At 52.3% G+C, this 19,599-nt stretch overlaps 3 protein-coding genes across 3 annotated transcripts in view; 1 reads left to right on the top strand and 2 right to left on the bottom strand.

Annotated features, from left to right (window-relative positions):
• LOC128947335 (cell division cycle protein 20 homolog) overlaps positions 1-2,933 on the bottom strand; it is a 32,229-nt gene extending 29,296 nt beyond the window's left edge. Inside the window, exons 1-4 of the mRNA XM_054291588.1 lie at positions 2,741-2,933; positions 2,053-2,198; positions 1,313-1,421; positions 270-398 (exon numbers count right to left, since the gene is read on the bottom strand). Coding sequence (XP_054147563.1) covers positions 270-398; positions 1,313-1,421; positions 2,053-2,198; positions 2,741-2,933 — 577 coding nt within the window. The remainder of the gene's footprint in view (positions 1-269; positions 399-1,312; positions 1,422-2,052; positions 2,199-2,740) is intronic.
• A 653-nt stretch (positions 2,934-3,586) lies between these two features.
• LOC128947334 (thrombopoietin receptor-like) lies at positions 3,587-6,625 on the bottom strand. Its single transcript, XM_054291587.1, has 7 exons — positions 6,492-6,625; positions 4,886-5,058; positions 4,640-4,782; positions 4,332-4,498; positions 4,088-4,282; positions 3,878-3,968; positions 3,587-3,790 (listed from the first exon to the last, which is right to left on the bottom strand). Exons 1-7 carry the CDS (start codon positions 6,623-6,625, stop codon positions 3,587-3,589), a joined length of 1,107 nt encoding a protein of 368 aa, XP_054147562.1.
• Positions 6,626-6,679: 54 nt separating this feature from the next.
• Positions 6,680-19,386, top strand: LOC128947333 (serine/threonine-protein kinase pim-1-like). Its single transcript, XM_054291585.1, is given in 8 exon segments — positions 6,680-6,706; positions 7,700-7,786; positions 8,544-8,829; positions 8,832-8,912; positions 9,120-9,296; positions 9,583-9,739; positions 10,662-10,785; positions 19,357-19,386. Coding segments are annotated over 8 exon segments (969 nt in total).
• The last annotated feature ends 213 nt before the right edge of the window (positions 19,387-19,599 follow it).

The raw sequence follows: 19,599 nt of genomic DNA, 5'->3' as shown, positions 1-19,599 counted from the left end.
GGTGCACATGTGCACACACACACGTACAGGTGAGGGGCAGCCTTCTGAGTGTCACTATGCCCAGCTGCTGGGGCCAGGTACCCTGCTCCAAGGCATCTGCACAGTGCCCTAGACCACTGTCCCTGTAAGGCCACACAGGGACACTCCAGAAGTGGTCTGTGCTAGCCTGGGTACACAAAATACAGACAGCCCAGTTACACTGTCCTAGGAACAGCAATCCAGTGCAGAATGTTCTGGATGCCCAGCACTCAACCCTGTAGCCTACTTGCAGTAGTTGTCGCAGATCTCTGGTGCATCCAAGACCCAGTCTGACTTTGAGGGAATATATCTGCTCTTCTTCCTGCTGAATCCAGGTGCCATTTTCTGACTGTAGAGTATGTTCAGGTTATTCTGATAGCCTGTGTGCAGGGGAACAGGTTGGTTAACCTGAGTTAGTTTCCTCCCAGCTGAGTGCTGCTCACCCAACTAGGAATCCCTTGGAGTGAAAATAAAGTCCTAAGAGAAACACTCACAAGCCTGCAGTGCACTAAAATCACTGGCAGTATGAACTGCTGAACAGGGTGAGCTACAATTTCCTCATTCATGGAAACAAATTTAATAAACACTTGGGTTTTTGAATCCCATTATATTTAGTTGCAGTTTAAACTAGAAAGTGCACAGCAGAGAGTTTGATGCTCTTACAGACTTCATGAAGGTTTGGAACCTGCAGTACAGGTGACTGTCATCGACATCTTTTCATAAAAAGCCTTTCTTTAGGATTTTTCCCCCTTCTGAGAAGCTGTGGCCTCAGCAACAAAATGTAAACAATGGTTATCTGCTGCTGTGGAATGCAGCAGGTGGATGCGTGATTGGTCTCCTGTCGATGTTTGGATTTACTGACCACTCACGGCAGAGCTGTGTCTCACTCTCTGCTGAGACACAGCCTTTTGTTTATTCATTCTTTTTCTATTTTTAGCTTAGCTAGCTTCTGAGAATTTTCCTTCTCTTTCTTTTAGTATAATACTAATGTAATATATATCATAAAATAATAAATCAAGCCTTCTGAACATGAGGTCAAGTTTCTCGTCTCTCTCTTCACCCTGAAGACCCTTGCAAGCCCTGTAACAGGTGACCAACTGGCAGTCATGGCAACTTTCCTAAATAAATTCACTGTAACTGTTATGCCCTCCCTCGACCTCAGGAACCTTAAGAAAGGAGACTCCAGCCTGTACAGCTCTCAGAAACCAGTTGATTTCTCCTGTGACCACACACAGAGCTTCTGTGTTGCGGTTCCCCTGACCTGATCTCTCCTGCTGATTCACCTCACACAGACCCTGTATCATAGCTTCTGGAGCATTCTGTGGTTTTCCTCTGAGGTGGAGGATCTTTGCCTCTTCTACATCAAAACCATTCAGATTCACTGCCCAGGCTTTCTGTTGCTCCTACAGAGACAAATCACCCTCAGTGCAATGCATTTAAAACAATTCCCACACTGCAATTTAAACAGGCACCTAAGTCCCCTTCTCTTAGAATCTGAAGATGTTTGACTGTGCTGCAAGAGTCAGTCACACAGAGGCAGGTCAAAGCAGTTTTTCCTCAGACTTTCATACGTCGTCCTGCTCACATTTTCACACAATGGCAAATTCAGTGTCATTGCCAGTAGGAAAAGCCACAGCCACAAAGCAACCAAATACTCCATAAACAGATTTCAGAACACAGTGTAAAACATTCCAGAAGTGTTCCCTGTGGTGACATTGTCCTAGAATAGCTGCCACCAGCAGTTTCACTTTGCATAGGCTCACAGCTTTGTGTTTTTGTTGCCTGCTACATTTTAAAGCCTCATTAGTCAAAAGCTAAATTTTGCTACCAGAAGCAGCATAGGCTTGGAGTGCATGGCAGTCTCTACAGCTTCAATCTCATCCTAGGCTCCTGAAGCCCAGAACTGCAAGTAGTGATGGCTGGGACTTGTCAGTCCCGTGTGCCCACTTGATAGAACCTATAGTTTACTGCTCTGTAAAGGGGCAGGAAGGAGTAGCAGTTGTTGAAGTAATTGTAACTTAGCAACATGCTCACCTTCTTGGTAGGGGAATCCTCAGCAGGGTCATTCTCTTTGGCTAGGAGGAAATTTACCATCTCCATCTGCATAGTGCTGCGGCTGGGAATGTAGCGATCTCCCCCAGCCTTTGTGGGGTAGCTTTGAATTCTGGATCCAGATTTACCTGCATTCACATATGAAAATATTGTCTTACAGCTATTTAACAGCCTGTATTAGAGCTTTCACAGGAGCAAACCCAACACTCTTCCACATCACACCCACCAGACAAGTAGGACTCTGAGGTCTCATGCCACCCAGTCACAACTTATATTTTCCTCCCTGACACCAAGTTGGTTGGGGACTGTGTGGTGCAACTCCTTGGGTCTAGTGCAACAATTCCAGAGTCCAGAGATAAGGGGAAGATACAAAAACGCTCACAGGATGTAAAGCTGTCAGCTGACAGTCCCGCCTACACTCGTCCTAGCATACAGCTGTGCCAGCAAGGCTCAGCTGGGCGAACAGCAGCTCGCCAGCCCCAGTGCTCAGAGCTCTGCCCCTCATGCTGGCAAGGAGGTGGGTGGCTGTCAGGAGCACAGCCCACCTCATCCTGCCTGAGCAGCAGCCGGTAGGGCAGCGTGGCAGGGAGCCCAGAGCCCCATGGCTGCGGACAAGCAGCCTGAGCGAGGCTTCCGCACTCAACCTCTGCCGCTGGTGGCCGGCGCTCACCGGGTGTCTTGGACGGCGTCTTGCTGGAGCTGTGGGAGCGATTGGCCGGCTTCATGGGCGACACGCCGACGGGACTTAGCCCGGGGCCGCTCTCCTTGGCTTTGCGTTGCCATCGCGCAGGCGGCGCGTTCGGGATCAGCGTGTCCAGCTTCAGCAGCCCGTGCACGTCCGCCTCGAACAGGAACTGCGCCATGGTCCTGCGGGCGGGCGGCGTTAGCCGTGCCCACCGGCCGGGCTGAGCCTACTCCGACAGGCCCCGCCGGCCTCCCCACCACCGGACTGTGCAACCGCTCCGGCCGCTCCTCCTCACCAACAGACACCCCCACTCTCCCCAGCCGCTCCTTGGGACACTCCATCAGCCGATACGCCCTCCCTCCGCTCCTCGGGGGTCCTTGATCAGCCGGCATCCCTTCCAGCCGCTCTTTGGGGCTCCCTCCGATAAGCGACATTCTCCCTTCCCCTGCCCGCCTCACCACAGCCTCCCCGCTCGGGACTGCGCCTCCAGGCCGCCTCTCCGTCCCTGTGGCACACTCACCTCCGCGGCGCCGCCGCCGCTCGCCCGCCCCACAGCATTTTAAACGGCGGGCGGACGGGGCCCCACTGGCCGCTTCACACCCAACGGCTGCGCGCTGCCCGGCGACGGCCGCGCGACGCAACGCGATTGGCTGAGCCGCGGGACGGGGCAGGGCGCTCCGCGCGTGCAGTGAGGGGGCGGGACCAGGGGCGGGACCAGGGCGGGACCGGGGGCGGAACCAGGGCGGGGCGTTCTTGCTGGGGCGGGGCGATCCGGGCCGGGGGCGGGGCGGCGCAGGAGGGACCAGGCGGGCGCTCGGGGGCAGCAGGAGTTTATGGCGGGGTGCAGGCGGTCGTGGCTGCCCGCGGCTCCCAGCCACTCATGAGCAGGTAGGACTGGCTGGCGATGTCGGTGCTGGACAGGCGGCCCCCGGCGTGCTCCGGCGGCGGGCCCGCCTCACGCCGCGGACCAGGCAGCACCTCCAGCAGGCAGGGCAGGACGGCCTCCTCCGGCGGCTGCTTGTTGAAGGCGCTGGCCTGGGGGGAAGCACGGAGTGGACGGGGTAGGGGCTGCCCTTCGAGCTGCCCCCGGGAGCAGCTGAGCCGCCCTGCCCATCCACTCACCTGGCCGTGCTTGCTGCTTTCCTGGAGGAAGCTGCCCAGAGCATGGTGCAGGTCAGAAACGGGCGGCCAGAGTTTCTGCTTCACATTGCTGGGTACGGAGGAAGGGGCATCGAATTTACCCTCAGACTTGAGGTGCCCTAATGCCCCGTGCAAGGTGCCCAGGCTTGGTGCTGGACCTCCCCGCCTGCCCCCGGTACAGCCCTTTATCTGTAGAGGGAGGGGAAGGTGCAGCGCAGCCCCAGGAGCACTGCTGAGAAGAGCAGCGGCACCACTGTAACACTGGGGATGAGCCAGCCTGCATCGGTGGACGAACGCCGGAACTGTAGCCCTTCCCAGACCCACCATCTCTGAGCCCCTCGCAGCCCCCTGCCCCGTGCTCCCTTCCCCATTTCCAGCACTCTCCGCCTCTTGCCGTCAGCCGTGTGGCTCCTGCGGCCGCAGCCTCCAGCCCTGCCCCTTACCTGCATTGGCCACGGCATCAACCACAACGGGTTTGGACCCGGCGCTCCAGCTGCCCCGGTACCACGGCCCGCTGGGCTGGGCCCGCACCTGCGCAGGGTAGCGGGAGCCTGGCCGCAGGTCCAGGACCTCTTTCCTCGCTGCTCGGGGAACCTGCAGGACCTGCGCGGCAGAACCGAGCTGGAGCATGGCTGCTGTGGGCTGGCACCAAGGGGCGGGTCCCGCTTGGCCCGACCCCGCACCTGCCACGTGTCAGCAGCGGAGGGGGGCAGCGCTGCTCGGGGTATCCTGGGCAGGCCTTACCTTCCAGTCATGGCTGTTCTCCATGGCATAGCGGACCTGGTAGTCCAGCTGCTCTGCCAGCAGCTCCAGGGGCGGCAGCCACTGCAGGCTCAGCCGGCCCAGCGACACTGTTGCCTGCACAAGCTGTGGGGCATCTGTGAGCACTGCTGGTGTTGGGGATAGGCATTTGTCGCTCCTGTGAAACGGGACACGGGACACTGTGTCCCCTGTGAGCCAGGCAGGGGCTGTGGTGGCACTGGGACTCACCGGCCTGGTGCAGCCAAAAGGGCTCCTTGAAGTAGCTGAGTGTGGGCAGCATGTGGGTCCTGGTGACATTCACCAGGACAGAGATGGCACTGCCAGCCTTGGGCTGGAAGGTGCAGGCATAGATGCCCTGTGCCCCCCTGCTCACCTCCTCGCACTGTTGCCATGCATCTCCCCTGTAGGAGGAATTTAGGAAATACAGGGATCAACTTTTAAGGATTATGGAACATAGATAGCTTAGATAATAAAAGATTGTTTAGCTTAGAATAGAGTGTTGTTAATTTAGGGAAGCTTTTAAGTAGAAATGAAAGAACTGTCATAATAAGAATGAAGCTGTGAGAGGAAAAGCTGGGCTGCAGCCCAACTGGAGCCTGCAGGCGCTCCAAGCTGTCAGCGTGAACAGGCCACCTGCAGGACAGAAGGATGAAGATGGAGAAGTAGTGAGGGGATACTTTGTTTCAGCCCGAGTGCCAATAAAAGTCTAAAATATCCAGAGTGTTGTAAGACTTCCTTCCTTGCCAGGCTGTAGCTGAGTGGACAGTCCCTTTCAGAGGCCCAAAGAACATAGTGAGGTAAGCAGCTTTGCTTACCTGAAGTGTGGAATGTTATAGGTAAAAGTTAAATTAAGTTAAAATAGGATATAGTTCAATTATATTGTATTAATTATGTTATATTATTTGTATTATGTTAAAGGAGGGGGGCTTATAAGAATGTGCTAGAAGGGTCCAGGGTTTGGTGAAACAGGGGTCTGATGGGGCAAGGAAAGGTCGAAGAGAGATTGGATGAAAGATCTGACCAATCATTCGAAGCCCTGCAGAAACGATTGGTCCAGAATGAGCAGCGGTAAAGACCAATGAGAAGCCTGGAAGTGGACCAATCATCATGAGGATCCAAAATGCACCAATCCTGGACTCAAGGGGAGTATAAATGTGGGGAGTTCATTTGGGTTAGGGTTCTTCTTCTTTTAGGGTACTTGTTGTTTGGGAGAACCCAGTGCACTTGGGGTGAGCGCACTATTTTCGTTTTTGGCTCGCTGTGTGAGTTCCTGGGCTTATCCTGGGCACTCCGTTCCTTGTAGCTATTTTAATAAACGAGAACCTCTTTCTCTGGAGAAAGTTTGGCCTCGTTCATATCCGTAACATGGAATGCCCGTGGGAAGCTGTGAGGCTTCCGGGTAATGAATGCCAGGAGATGAGCTCACATTCAGGACAACACTAGGAGGCAGATGTGAAGTCCTTTCTGGGCCTCTTGTCTTGAAGATGTCAGGGTGATCAGCAGCAATCACCATTTGGTTCCCACCCTCCTCTCACTATGTCACCTGTGGTATGGAATTGCATTCTCACAGCAGCATCTGGCCCTTCCTCCCTGTTTCTCTTTTCCCCACTTTTCAGCCCAGAGCCCCAGAGCTCATCTGGGCCAGCTTCATCCCCCACTGGTGTATGCAACCACCAGGGCCTCCTGCAGAGCCCCATTCCCACTCTGCTGCCTCCTTGGCCTTTTCCCACATCTGGGCCAGCCTGCTGTTGCCAGCTGTTGGGCATACACCCACAGCATATCACACCTGTCAGGGAGCAATTTAATGGAGGAGCCCCTGCTAACCACGGCTCACCAGCCCGGCACTTTTCCCACCCAGCTGGGGCTCCATTTGGACTCCATCTGCTGGGATAGCCACTGTGAGGGACTGCTCAGGGCCTGGATGCTCCTTGAATGGTGCCCACGGGCCTGATTTCCACGCCTCCCCATTCCTCCTACCCCTAAGGCTGCCTCAGCCTTCTAAACACAATTTTTCTTACTCTAATGGCTTCCTGTGCTTTACTTCATACTGTAAGCAGGAGTACACAGTTTGGATTGTCTTTATTGTAGAATTAATAAAAAGAAGTTGAAAGTGCTGCTAGAGTTTGTCATTTCAAACTTGAAGCAGCTGCAAAAAGTAGAGAAGCTTTCTGTGCAGCTTTTCAGTGAATTTGAAGTCTCCTTCCCCTTCACTCAGTTTCAGCATATCTGTTGATTTTCCTTTGCTGTCATCTTTTAAGCTTTATCACTTGTCTGTCGATCTGTAAAAAACCCTGTAAACCCAACACAAATTTACTATCCTTTGTATTTTTGTATTTTTCCTCTTCTGGAAAAGCTGAGACTCCTGTGATCTTCTCCTGTGATCTAGACTTTGATTCCCACCTTGGCTCTGGCTAAGAACAGAACAAATGGAATTTATTACCTGCTAGTAAGATCTGCTAGCAAAGATCGCAGTTAGAACTAAGCATGATGCTTCTCTCCCTCTGTTGAATACACATCTTTGTGTCTAAGCCTGGGGATTTCCAGGAGCACCTGGGAACTACTGCCAAGGACAAAAGTCTCACTCTTGCTGGTTTGGACATGGATGTTTGGTAGGATTTTGATCTACATCTTCAGTGACCTACAGGAACTGGATCTTTGACACAAAGTGCCTTCAAGCAACATTTCTAAGTATAGTGGGCAATGAAGTCCAGATACTAATGAGTTGTGGTTTGCTTGAACTCTGTGTAACATACGGTACAATATCCCAAAACATGTTATTTTTGAGTGTTTCAGGCATTTAAAACTCAGGCTTATTCTTGTCAACGCTTTTCTTTCCTCCCTTCAGAAATCTGCATGCCCAGGTACTAATTTCTTTCTCAGTTTGTTGACAAGTTACCACTCAGACAATATTTGTTTCTTGACCCAGAGATGGGGCAACTGTCACCATTAGGCCGGACGTGACATACACACGTGATCAGGGTGCAAGAAGAAAAAGGGTTTTTTTATTCTGCGTGTTCTCCCGCTTATACACTCTTACCAAAGCGTGATCTTAAGTCCGCCGCTGGCCTTGGCTCACAGGTGGCCATCAAGCGAGTGTCCCGGGAGCGCATCTCGGAGTGGGCGCGGCTGGTGAGTGAGTGGGGCCAGCGGGAGGAGCCGGCGGGGCGTGCCGGGCGGGGCTGAGGCGAGGCCCAGCAGGGCGGCAGCCGGAACGCTGTGAGGGCAGCGACCGTGGAGTGAGCGGGGACCGCGCAGTGCCCCGGGCCAGGCCATGGGAAGCCGCGGCAGGGCCGGGCAGGGGCTGCCCGAGGCACGGCGCAGCATCGGCCCCGCTGGCGGCATCGCGGTCCCCCCCGTGCCACTGGCCACTATATACATTCATGAATGAGATGGGGCATCCGAACCAGTGTCGTGAGCTATTTATTCAACACATCAGTCTCAGTACATTGTTAGGACAATGGAGACAGATTATGTTAACAGCTCTCTGATCCAAAGGAAATGCCAAGGGGGTGTTACATTACAGCACAGCATAAAGCCATCTCAGCCTAGGTTTCAGCTAATGACACATAGAGCAAAACATATTGACAAAAATTCTATCCAATCATATGAAACACACGTAATGGTAGTTAACACAATAGCTCATTCATGAGAGACAAAGCACAGAGACTCATTCATACTAACCTTCTAAAGATATCCATTAAATAACCTTGTTGCAATCTATAAAGACAGATTACAGAAGTCTATTGTGCTATTTCTCACGTCTGCTCTACTGCTTAGAAAACTTTTTGCTGTATTAGCAATGTTCACAATTCTACTGTCAAAAGCCTGCCTTTTTAACCACTTTTCTAAAAACCCTCTAATTTTATGAATCCCAGCACCCCCGCAGCGCAAGGGCGCCGTTTTGCCCCTGGAACCGGCGCTGCTGTGGAAGGTGTTGCAGCCTGGCTTCCGCGGCATCGTGCAGCTCCTGGACCAGTTCGAGGTGCCCGAGGGCTTCGTGCTGCTCATGGAGCGTCCGCAGCGCTGTCAGGACCTCTGGTACTTCCTGCACAAGCGGCGGTTCCTGACAGAGCCCGTCGCGTGGGGTCTGCTCCGCCAGGTGCCAGAGGCCGTGTGGCGCTGCAGCAGGTGTGGCGTCCTGCACTGCCACATCAAGGCTGAGAACCTCCTCGTCACCTGGCTACAGGTGAGGCAAAGCTCATCAACTTTGGCTGCAGCACGATCCTCCAGGACACGTTCTACACCCGGATGTCAGGTGAGCCCAAAGCCCCAGCCGGGCAGCAGAGGTTCCCCCTTTGCTGGAAGAGGGAGGGAAGGAGGGAGGGAAGGAGGGGGAATCCTTCTTCAGCCAGCTGCAGCCAAGTTGCTTTTTGGCAGGGCAGGGGCTGGCTATTGTCGAACGGGAGCTGGCTGGGAGGGAGGGAGCAGCATGGGCCTGATGAGCTGCCCCCGTGTCCCATAGGAACGCCGGAGTACAGCCCACCGGAGTGGATCCTTTTTGGCTGCTCCCATGGCCAGCCAGCCACCATCTGGCCCCTGGGTATCCTGCTCTATGAGCTGGTCTGAGGGCACCTTCCTTTCCCCACCAACGAGGACATTGTCCGGGGCCAGCTCTTCTTCCCGCCACGGGTGTCTCAAGGTGGGGATGTGCCTTCAAGGCACGAGGGGAAGAACGGGGTTGGGAGGGGCAGCTGGCACATAAGTGTCCTGCTCTTGCAGCTGGTGAGGAGGTGGATCTCATGGGCTTAGCTGGAGGAGATGGCACCTGTGCCTCTGTGCTGGTGTCCTCCGCAAGAGAGGATCGATAGGAAGCTTTTGGGTGCAGCTCTGAGCACTCCTGGTGTGTCCTGGGCACTGTGGAATGTGGGAGAGCATGGACAGGAGCCTTGTCCCACTGAGCGGCGGTTTCTGGTTTCTCTCCGCAGAGGGCCAGCACCTCATCAGGGGGTGTTTCTGCATGGGCCTCACAGACAGGCCATCACTGGAGGACCTTTTTGAGCATTCTTGGCTGCAGGAGCCCTGCCTGTACCAGGAGACAGCAGAGATGCACCCTGTGCACAGTAGGATCCAGGAGCCCAGCAAGTAGCAGCGGCACATGACTCATGGCGCTGGAAGAAAACCCCGGAGCGTTTCCCTGCAGCCGCGGCGCGGAGGAGAGAGTGCAGCCAAGGAGATGCTTCCGCTGGTCCCCATGAGCTGTGGAGGGAACTGCTCCATGCTGCCTGTCCCATTGGAGAAGTGGTGGCAGTGCGGTGAAGGTGCCACGGACTGGGACAGGGGAAACGTCCCCCTGCAGCTCAATGGCATCGTGATGTCCCCGCAAGCTGAGGCACAGCTGGCGTGTTCTTCTAGAGCAGGACGTGGAGCTGGGAACACCATCCTGGAGCTGGGAACACCATCCTGGAGCTGTCCGCTGGCGGGGCAGAGCCCATTGGCTTTGGCTGCGGCCCCTGCCTGGAGGACATGCTTTGCACCCCGATGCAATCAAGATGAGTCCCCAGCCGGCGCAGGGGCGGGGGGATGCTGGTGCTTCCAGGCAGGGCAGGGCTCGGCCTGGCCACATGCCGGAGGTTCCCTGCTTGGCGGCGCTGGGGAATATTAATTTTCCCGCCGGCAGCCAAGCTGCTTTTTGGCGGGACACGGGACCAATATTGTGGAAGGGGAGCCGGCTCCTGGCCTTGTTGACAGCTTCTGCCAGCCAGCCTGGCACGGGCTGAGGCAAGGGCAGCCAGCCTGACAGGAGCATCCATCCATGTGGATGGGGGGCGGCACAGGGGGACGGGTTCCGAAGCCGTGCCCCAGCTGGCGCCTGCTCTGCAGGCCCTTGAGGAGGGGGTGCCTTTATGGGTGGGAAAGGTGGGGATTTTCCCCACCCGTGGACAGATTTAATTCTCCCATGGAGTGGTCAGACCACTCAGGCCCGTGAAACAGGCTTTGTACTTTTTCTTGTTTCCAGATCTCGTTTTGAATTGACTTCCATGCAATTGTTCTTTGTTTTTCCCAGGAGGATTACACCTGGTGCCCAGATGGGGAAGCACCTGCAGCGTCTGTGGAGCGCGTCCAGTGCTAGCGCTGCCCCAGGGGCCACGGTCTGCGGGGACAGCCCCTTCCAGAAGGACGAGGACCTGGTGCGGGATGGGCTCCTCCCCTGGCAGCAGCTCTCCAGAGGTGGGCACCCGGCTCCACAGCTGGGCTGGCAGAAGGGATCCGGGCAGGCGGCAGCGGGCACACGGGCATCCCGCTCCTGCAGCTGCTGAGGAGGTTGCTGTGCCGTGATTAAGCAGAGGAGGTGGAATGTGGCCTGCCCCGCTGCCCTTCTCTAAAAACAGAGAATGGGTCGGGAGGTTTGGGCTCTGAGCACAGCCAGCAGCCTGGCCCAGGCACAGCCATGATGGGACAGGGGCACAGGAGCCTGCTGCGACTGACCGTGGCTCTCTGGTTTCTCTCCGCAGGCTGCCAGCACCTCATGCCATGGGAACGGCCCCGCTCAGCCTGCCAGGCTGGGAGGGCTGGAGGGCAGCCGGTGTTCATTTGCTGTCAAAAATAAATTGGGATTTTTTTGTCATCGTCATCCTCAGAGCATTTCTTTCATCCTTTTCCAAGCTTTGGCCTCCTGTGATAAATGGATGTGATTAGTTCTAACAAAATTGTAATTATTTCAATATTTTTGGAAAATAATTGGAAAGGTATATGTGATTAATGTTATGAAACAAATGAGCTTCTTTGTAGATGATACCTGTGGGAAACAGGATACAGGAGATTGGAATGGCCTTGATGAGCAAAATTTAGGAAGCCTTCCAAGTCAGAATTGGCATCAAGACAAAGTTAAGACAACTCCTAGGACAGGATTGGCCGTGACATGAATAACGCTGGGACAATTCCAGACAGAGAGTCTAAAATAGTGCTCTTGTCTATAAAATAATGAGGCTTAATTGGAGCATAGTGCTCACTTACATAACACAGGATTTGGGGCACAGGCACAACCTGTCAGGTTATTCAGAGGACAGCGAGGAAGACTGTCGGCCTTCCTCCAAGAAGAGCACCAAAGAGCCAGAAGCCCCCTTAGCCCCAGCGGGAGCATGCGCTGTGTGTGTGTGGTGATGCAGATTTCAGGAATTGGAAATAGGAGGAGATTTACAGGAAAATATTGATGAATATGTATTAGCACACAGTATATAAGTTGTGTTTGGATCCTTTTGCCTTTTGCATGTGAGGCAGGGTTGGAAGCCATCCCCATACCCCGATCGATCGGTTTTGCTTATGCTTTATCTGAACCACTGCCAAATTTCTTTTTGTAACTACTGGATTTTATTTGATTGTATTATTTTATCTCAGTAAAACTGCTGCTAAATTTTAAGTTTCTGGTTTATTAAATTAGACATATGGGACCCCATATATAACATCAGGAATATGACTTAATCGTTTACAAAACCAAAATGAATATTATTCAGCTAAATTAACAAGGAATAGAAAAGCATTCCAGACCTAATCACAAAGGATAAAGTAACAGAAATTATGATACTTGATGAAATGAATACATTTTTGCTTAGTTAATAGCTCAATCTCCTCTGGCTTTTGATCTCCTTCCTAGAAGGGGTGCAGTTCTTTGATCTCCTCTTCACGAGGGGCACAGTCCTTAGGGTTTGGTCTTGCCTTTGGCATGGCGTGTTGTGTTTTGCATGATGATGACTACCAAAAACACCCCTAAAATCCCCCCCAAAACCCCCAAATCTCTTCAACTCCCACCCCCCTGCCCCAAACCTCCCCCCAACCCCCTCAGGATGAATTTTTGGGTTAATTTCAGGTAATTTTGGGTGATTTTGGTACCTTGTGGATGCCGAAGTGGGCGTAGGATTCAAACCCACCCAAAATTCCCCCTAAAATTGCCCTAAAATCCCTCCAAGTCTTCCCCAAACCTCCTCAGGATAGATTTGGACGTAATTTTGGGTTAATTTCTGGTAATTTTGGGTCGATTCTGGGTGGATTTTGGATGGTTTTGGTACCTTCTGGACAACAAATTTAACGTAGGATTCAAACCCAGCCAAAATCTCCCCAGATTCTCTCAAAACCCCCCTAAAATTCCCCCAGAGCTCCTCAGGATGGGCTCTGAGGTAATTTTGGGTGGATTTGGGATAATTTTGGGTCCTTTTGTGAAGCGGAGAGGGCCCCGGGTGCAGAGCTTGGAGGGGGCTGAGCAGTGGGGCAGGAAGGGGGGGAGGGATGGAGGTGTGAAACCCCCCCGAGGATCCCCTGATGGGGACACCCCTAAAAAGTTCTGTGCCAGGACTGAGAAACAAACGGGACTTTTGGTTTTTTTGGTCTTTAGGTTGTTGTTTATTTTTCTCTTATCAACAGTTCAGCATGCCAGCTGCACACCAGACTTAGTGTACAAAGAGAAGGCACCAAAAGTCACAAGACACACAGGTTCAAGGTCTTTTAAAATGATTTTGTCCAATTAAATCTTAGAATGCATTTTATTTCTACCTTTCAGCCAGTAACTAATTCTTTGTCTGCCACTCATCATCTGCATTGCAGCTCTTTCCAACCAATCACTCTGTGCTCCCAACACAGCAGAAAATGGAGTAGATGAAGGACAAGGAGATCAGACAATGCCCAAAATCCTCCATCCTGTCTTCTGTTCACCCTCATACTAAAATCCCAAAGCTCTTGGTTTTTCACCCTGTGATAAACTACACTACTATCTATTTCACACACTCGTAGATTCCAGTTCATCTCAAAGCCTTGGAATTTTTCTCCATGGACAAAGGCCAAAAGCAGTGCTCTCCAGGGAATCAGGGCTTCTCAGGACAGGCAGGGAGACACACATACTAACTTTTAGTGATTGGAGAATAGTAACATCAATATGGTAATTACAGGAGTTATGATAGGCTATAGGTAAAACTAAAGGTATAGATCGATTCTTCTGTGTGAAGATGTTCAGCAAAGAAGAGTATATAATGCACTGTAACCAAAGCTAAAGGGTCTCCAGGCTTGTGTGCAGCTGGAGCTGACAGCTGTAGGCACAGGCACTGCCACCCACAACCCTGGACTGCTGTGACATCTTGGATCCAATAAACTGTATTTTGAAGAGCTGCCTCGAGTCCCACATCTCTCATTCAGGTTCTTACAGGAGAGGGACACGGGGTGATGGAGAGACGGCAGCAACTCCGTGCCATGCTGGCAGTTCCCGCTCCTTGCTGCACTCAGGAGAACCAAAGGGTAAGGAAAGATATGGGCAATGTTAAAGATACATATTAAAACATTCGCTTTTTGCAAATATTAAAATGGATTTTATATGTGTGGTGTTAAAGTAACTTTGTTGTAAAGATACAGTTTTTATTTCTGTTGTTAATTAAGCTCAGTGGAATAGCTGCTTGTGTTAAACTGCCTACTTGGATGGGATCACATCCAATGCACACAGGATGAGGACACCTGTACAGATCTGCCAACTATCAGCACTCCCCGTCTGAAGGCAGAGTGGACCAAGGCCCAAAAACTGGCAGTGATAAAGAGAAGGAGCCAAAACCACAGCCAAGAAACACACATGCTCTGAAAAGGCAGACCCAAGAGGGGCCATGTAAAATCTTTCCTGGAATATGTAAAGTAGCTTATGGATATGCATGAGGGTCTGTGAATATGCAACAGGCATATGTAAGGGAAAGGTATTTCAGGGGGATCCCCGAAGGTAACAGGGTGCTCCTGGCTGAGTGCCAAGATGCACCCGGCCATAATAACCTTTGCTCCATGGTCCTGGTCTCCCATTGTCCATTATTAAACTTTGTACATTTTAACAGGAGAGTGAACGTGTTTTTCACTGTGAAAAACGCCAATCATTTGTTTTTACAATTTTAAAGTTTAATAGTAATAAAATGGTTATAAAAATAGTAACACAATTAGAGTAATAACAATTTGGACAAATTGAATTTGGACAACATGAGGCAATAAAAACAAAGACTTACGGACGTCCGGGTACATTTTCTGGGCATCACGAGCCCGAAAAAGGACACCCGTTAACAAAGCATTAACCCTTAAAAACAATAGCCGGTTACATATTCATGCACTTCATACATGATGCATAAATTCTATTCAAACACAGCATTCTGTCTGGTCAGTGTCAACTTCTTCCCTCTAATCCTAATAGCACATTCGAGGCAGGAAGAAGTTCGTTTCTTCTGATAAGAAGGCAATAAATTCTTTTTCTCTGAAAGATCTAGGTGTCCTGTGGCTGCTATCTTGCTGCAAGTCCTTTCTTTTAAACAAAGCATCTTACATAGCATAGTTTCTATTTTAGCAAATTTTATAAACTAAAACTATATTTAACACAGTACTTAAGAAAATTAATACATCATTGCTTTCTAACACAACATGTATAATATTCATTTTAATATTTGCGAAAAGCCAATCATAAAATATATGCATTTTTCACACGGGGGATGACCCAATGAGACAGCCGGGGGTGGGAGGGATTTTGACATTGGCATCCCGTGCCAGTGGAGGGACTGGATTTTGTGAGCTATCTGAAGGGCATACAGGGAGAAGAGTTACTGGAGAATGGGTTAGGGTAGAATCCAGGCCGATGTGTTCAGTACAGACCTGGGCAGAGGGTAGAGAAGGAGGGGAGATGGCAGACAGCAGGTGGCTCATCTGTGCTTTGGAGCAGTTTCTGTCTCTCATCCTAATCTTGGTGTCAGTGGGTTCAGGAATGCTGGGGGCAGAGCACAAAATCTGGGTTGAATATTAGAACTTTGAACCCTTGAGAAAACCTCATAAATCATGTGAAAAATTGGGAAAAATTTTGTGAATCTTACCACCCCCTGAGTTTGCAAAAGCCAGAGTGTTCCCCTAACTGAGTCCCAAAATGCTCCATGAAGAACTGAATCAACAGAAATGTCTGGGAACTCCTTAAAGAGCCAATGAACAAAAGGCTTCCAACTTCCCTTAGTAAAAGTCTTCCCCTCTGAAAGGAGAACCTCCCTAACTGGAACATATATGCCCCTCTCAGCTTTGGATAATTTGTTACCCATAGCTGCTCCTGATGTACAGGGTCGCTCACCCACAGGACTAAACTATCACCCAAGGATCCTGCACTGTAGGCAGCTGTTCCCCAACTCACTGCTCTGGCGGCTCTGGATGCAGGTGTTTCAAAATGTCCCATGGGCTTCACCAGCTGAGCCGGCCCTCCTGCTCCTTGAGGGTTCCGACGCTGCCTTCAGCAAGCCCTGATAAAACTCAGGTCCCACTCCAGGGCAGAAGCTGAACCGAGGCATTTTCTGTCCGGTGACGGTAGCGCAGCCGGATCATCACTGGAGTCGCTCTCAGGAATTCTCAAAGAAAGTCCCTGTTTGGGCACCACTTGTTGTGGCATGTCCACAGCCAGCCTCTGTGAGAGACCTGCACTTCCAGAGCTGGGAGCAGGCTTGCTTAAACTGCTGATGAATGAGGCAAGAGAGGGGTCTTTCTGTGGAACTCCAAACACTGTGGATTGTGCTGAAGAGGCTCCAGGGCCAGAGACAAAATATGGCTGGGCACACATGGTTTTATATGGGGGATAAGAGGGTCTTATATGCAGCAACCCAGGACCAACAGGGGAAAAAAGAGGGGAGAACATCCTAGGTGGAGTACATATAAGGAAAAAATGAAGTTCATGATACCAGTAAACACCTTCATATCCCCATAAGCCTGCAAAAGCCATTGGGCAAGACCATTGCATTCAGAGGAGTGTCTCACTTTAATTCATTGTCTTTGCCCTGAGGTATTGCAGCTCCAGTTGTAGGCCCCTGGACCTCCACAAAACTACAACTTCCTGAGATATCATTGCTGGGTGAGGAGCTCAGTAGTGCTGAAAGCAGAGGCCTGTCCTTTGTGTTCCCTTTGGGATGGCAGTGGAATTTCCCTGAGTGCACATTCAGACGCACCTACATGGCTTCTCATGCCAAAACACCAAAACTTAATGTGCAAGGTGGCTTCTTTGAATGACATTTAGTCCTTTGAAATATCTGCAGCAAGTGGTCTGAAATTGCTTTCTGAGCCTGCTCCTTGGGATCAGCTGTGAGGGGCTGAGGGCTGGCCTGAGCCCTGTGCTGTGTCCAACTGGGAGCAGGCCCAGAGCCTCACCTGCAGAGCAGACACTACCAGAGGCCCTGGAGATCTCACCTGCTCTGCACCCACCTTTATAAATGTGCTGTAAACATCAGCTGGTGCTGACATTCCCCGTGGACACCTTGGTTTTGTCACTGTGGGGAATTTCTTTCCTGAAGCCCGTGGGATTTCCCCCTGGCAGCTGTGATGAGGATGCTTGGGGAGTGTGGGGCTTTGGGGGCAGCTGCCTGGGCAGGGGCTGAGCTCGGAGCCCTGTTGGGCCCATGGCCCCCTCCACAGAAGCAGCAGCAGCTACAGGGCCCAAAGCCCCATGCCCCCTGCCCAGCACAGCCTGCCCTGTCCCTGCAGCTGTCATCCGAGTGGGGCCCAGGGGCCAGTGGCCGCTGCCAGCAGCAGGAATGCGGGCATGGCGAAGATGCCCTGGCTTGGCTTTTGTCTCTTGAAAAATGTGGGCTCAGGGGAGTGCAGAGCAGGCTGGGAAGCAGAGGCCAGAGCCTTTGGAGGCTGCAAGCCTTAAAGATCAGCCCCTGCAGCAGCCCAGATGCAGGTGGCCCAGTTGCCAAGGCTGTGGTGGCCTTCAGAGCGTGCAGGTGGATTTTGCATGCCTGTGGCCTGCTGCCTGCTCTGGGCCCAGGAGCCCCTGTGGCTCCAGCAGGAAGGGTGGCTGAAGGTTTGCTGCCTGCTTTGGTGGCATGGCTGCAGGGGCCAGTGCTGTGAGAGCCCCCTGGGTGAGGGCTGGGGACAGCTGAGCTCTTGGGGACAGCGCTGTGCACCAGGGCAGGAAGAGCAGTAGTGCCCAGTGCCAGGAGTGGTGTCAGTGGGAGACCCTGTGTGCAGGACCCCCAGCCCCAGGGTGGCTGTTCCAGCACCCCCAGGGACCTCCAGCCCTGCGAAGTCGGATCAAGAGGAACCCACAAGTGTGCAAACGCTGCCTGCGCCAAAAAGAATGACAAAAGTAGAGATGTTTTAAAAAGAAACAGTATTTATTTGCTGAAGATCAGCAAAAGCTCAGATTTACAGAACATGTTTCATTTTAAAAATCCTTGTAAAAACAACAATGTACAGAAGATATTTACATGGGATCCGATGGACTAACAATCTTCAAAACATATTTACAGAAATCTTCTATCGCAGTGAACATATTTACAAGAAACTTGAAGCTTTCAAACATATTTACAAAGGCGTGGCATCTCCACCATCGTCTGCATCAATCCTGGAAGAAAGGAAGCAGCAGAGCTGGACTCAGGTGCCAGCCCTGAGGCCAGCAGGGCTGGGAGCTTGGCCCCAGGGGCTGGGCCGGGGCTGGCAGGGCTGGCATGGCCCCAGGCAAGCGCAGGGCAGGCCAGGACTGGTGTTTCTGCCACCACAATCCAGGCCCCCTGCGGGCACCATGTCCCTTAGTGGGGCCATCCAGCCCAGCCCCAGCCTGGCGTCAGGGGACCCAGTGTGTCTGTGGGCTGGGCGTGGGAAGCAGCTGCCTGTCTTACCTCTGGGGCTCCATGTTCATCCAAGGACCATGGGCTCCTCCTCATCCTCCTCATCGACCTCCATTTCCTCGGTGTTATCCTCCTCATCAGCCTCCATGTCTTCTATGTTGTTCTCCTCCTCTACTTCCATCTCCTCAACAGGATCTTCCTCGTCCACCTCCATCTTCTCCTCCCTCTCCAGCACCATGTCCACTTCCATCTCCTCCTCAGTTTCTCTTGCAGTCTGCAAGGGGAAGCACAATCTCTCAGTGGGCATCCTGTCCCACACCATCCATTCCCACATGGCTGCAGCCTGCCCAAGCCGGGTGCCCCCCTGCCTGGGACGGCACTGTACCTCCACTGGCACAGAAGTGCACATCCTGCTGGGATTGGCGCTCCAGAGCGGGCAGCAGGAAAAGCCCAGTCAGCAGCAACAGCTCAACAGTGAGGGGCAGAGCACACAGCGAGTGGCAACTGACCCTTGGCAGCCAGTGAAGTGCCTGCTCTGCTCGTTTCCAGGTCCTGGACGTTCCACCTGGAACCCTGTGGGAGCTGTGATGTCACTGAAATTTCAGGGCTGCTGCGCAGTGGGAGACGGGGATGGCAGAAAGATCAAATCCTTGAATGGTTTGGCTTGGAAGGGACCCTAAAGATCATCTGGTTCCAAGCTGAGCAACCTCCCAGCACACCAGGTTGCTGTGGCCCCTGTCCCACCTGACCTTGGATGTTGCTGGGGATGGGGCATCCACAGCCTCTCTGCACTGGTCTCTGTGTCAGGGACAAGCACCCTGATAATAAAGAACTTCTTCCCATCATCAAATCTCTTCCAACTCTTGCAGTTTGATCCCATTCCCCCGTGTCCTGTCACTACAGTTCCTGACAAAGAGTCCTCTCCCACTTCCCTGTGGGTCAGGCTGTTCCTGCAGGGTCACACGTGTGGCTGAACCTGCAGACAGGAGAGAGAAGCCAAGCTCCCACTAAGAGAAAATGGGGAAAGTGACAAGAGAGATGAGAGTAGGAGGAAAAAGTAGAGACATGCAAGGCATTGGTTTGGGTGGGCAGTGGGATTCATGCCTTTTATTGGAGGCCAGGTTCCCTGGTGCACTCAGTTCCTGTGTGGTGGCCTGTCCACAGCCAGCCTCTGTGAGTGACCTGCACTCCTAGAGCTGGGAGCACATTTGCTTAAACTGCTGGTGAATGAGGCTCTAAAGGGATCTTTGTGTGGAACTCCAAACACTGTGCTTTTCCCTGAAGAGGGTCCAGGGAGGGAGACAAAATGGGGCTGGGGACATAGCGTTTTATATGGGGGGGAACGGCAGCAGAGCATTACAGTGAGCCAGGACCAATAGGGTATAAGAGAGTGGGGAACATTCTAGA

The sequence above is a fragment of the Melozone crissalis genome, unplaced genomic scaffold (genome assembly GCF_028551555.1).
Source record: "Melozone crissalis strain CALT ecotype California unplaced genomic scaffold, PUWL_Pcris_2 ptg000096l_1, whole genome shotgun sequence".
Classification (NCBI taxonomy): domain Eukaryota; kingdom Metazoa; phylum Chordata; class Aves; order Passeriformes; family Passerellidae; genus Melozone; species Melozone crissalis.
This window is presented reverse-complemented; position numbering and strand designations above follow the sequence as displayed.

Excerpts from the sequence above, each read along its gene's own strand:
- LOC128947334 (XM_054291587.1), bottom strand. The coding sequence starts at position 6,625 with ATGGGGAGGCGTGGAAATCAGGCCCGTGGGCACCATTCAAGGAGCATC. Across the intron at positions 4,499-4,639 it reads AGAACAGCCATGACTGGAAG|GTCCTGCAGGTTCCCCGAGC; the intron begins GTAAGGCCTGCC and ends TCTGCCGCGCAG. Across the intron at positions 3,969-4,087 it reads TGCACCTTCCCCTCCCTCTA|CAGCAATGTGAAGCAGAAAC; the intron begins CAGATAAAGGGC and ends TTCCTCCGTACC.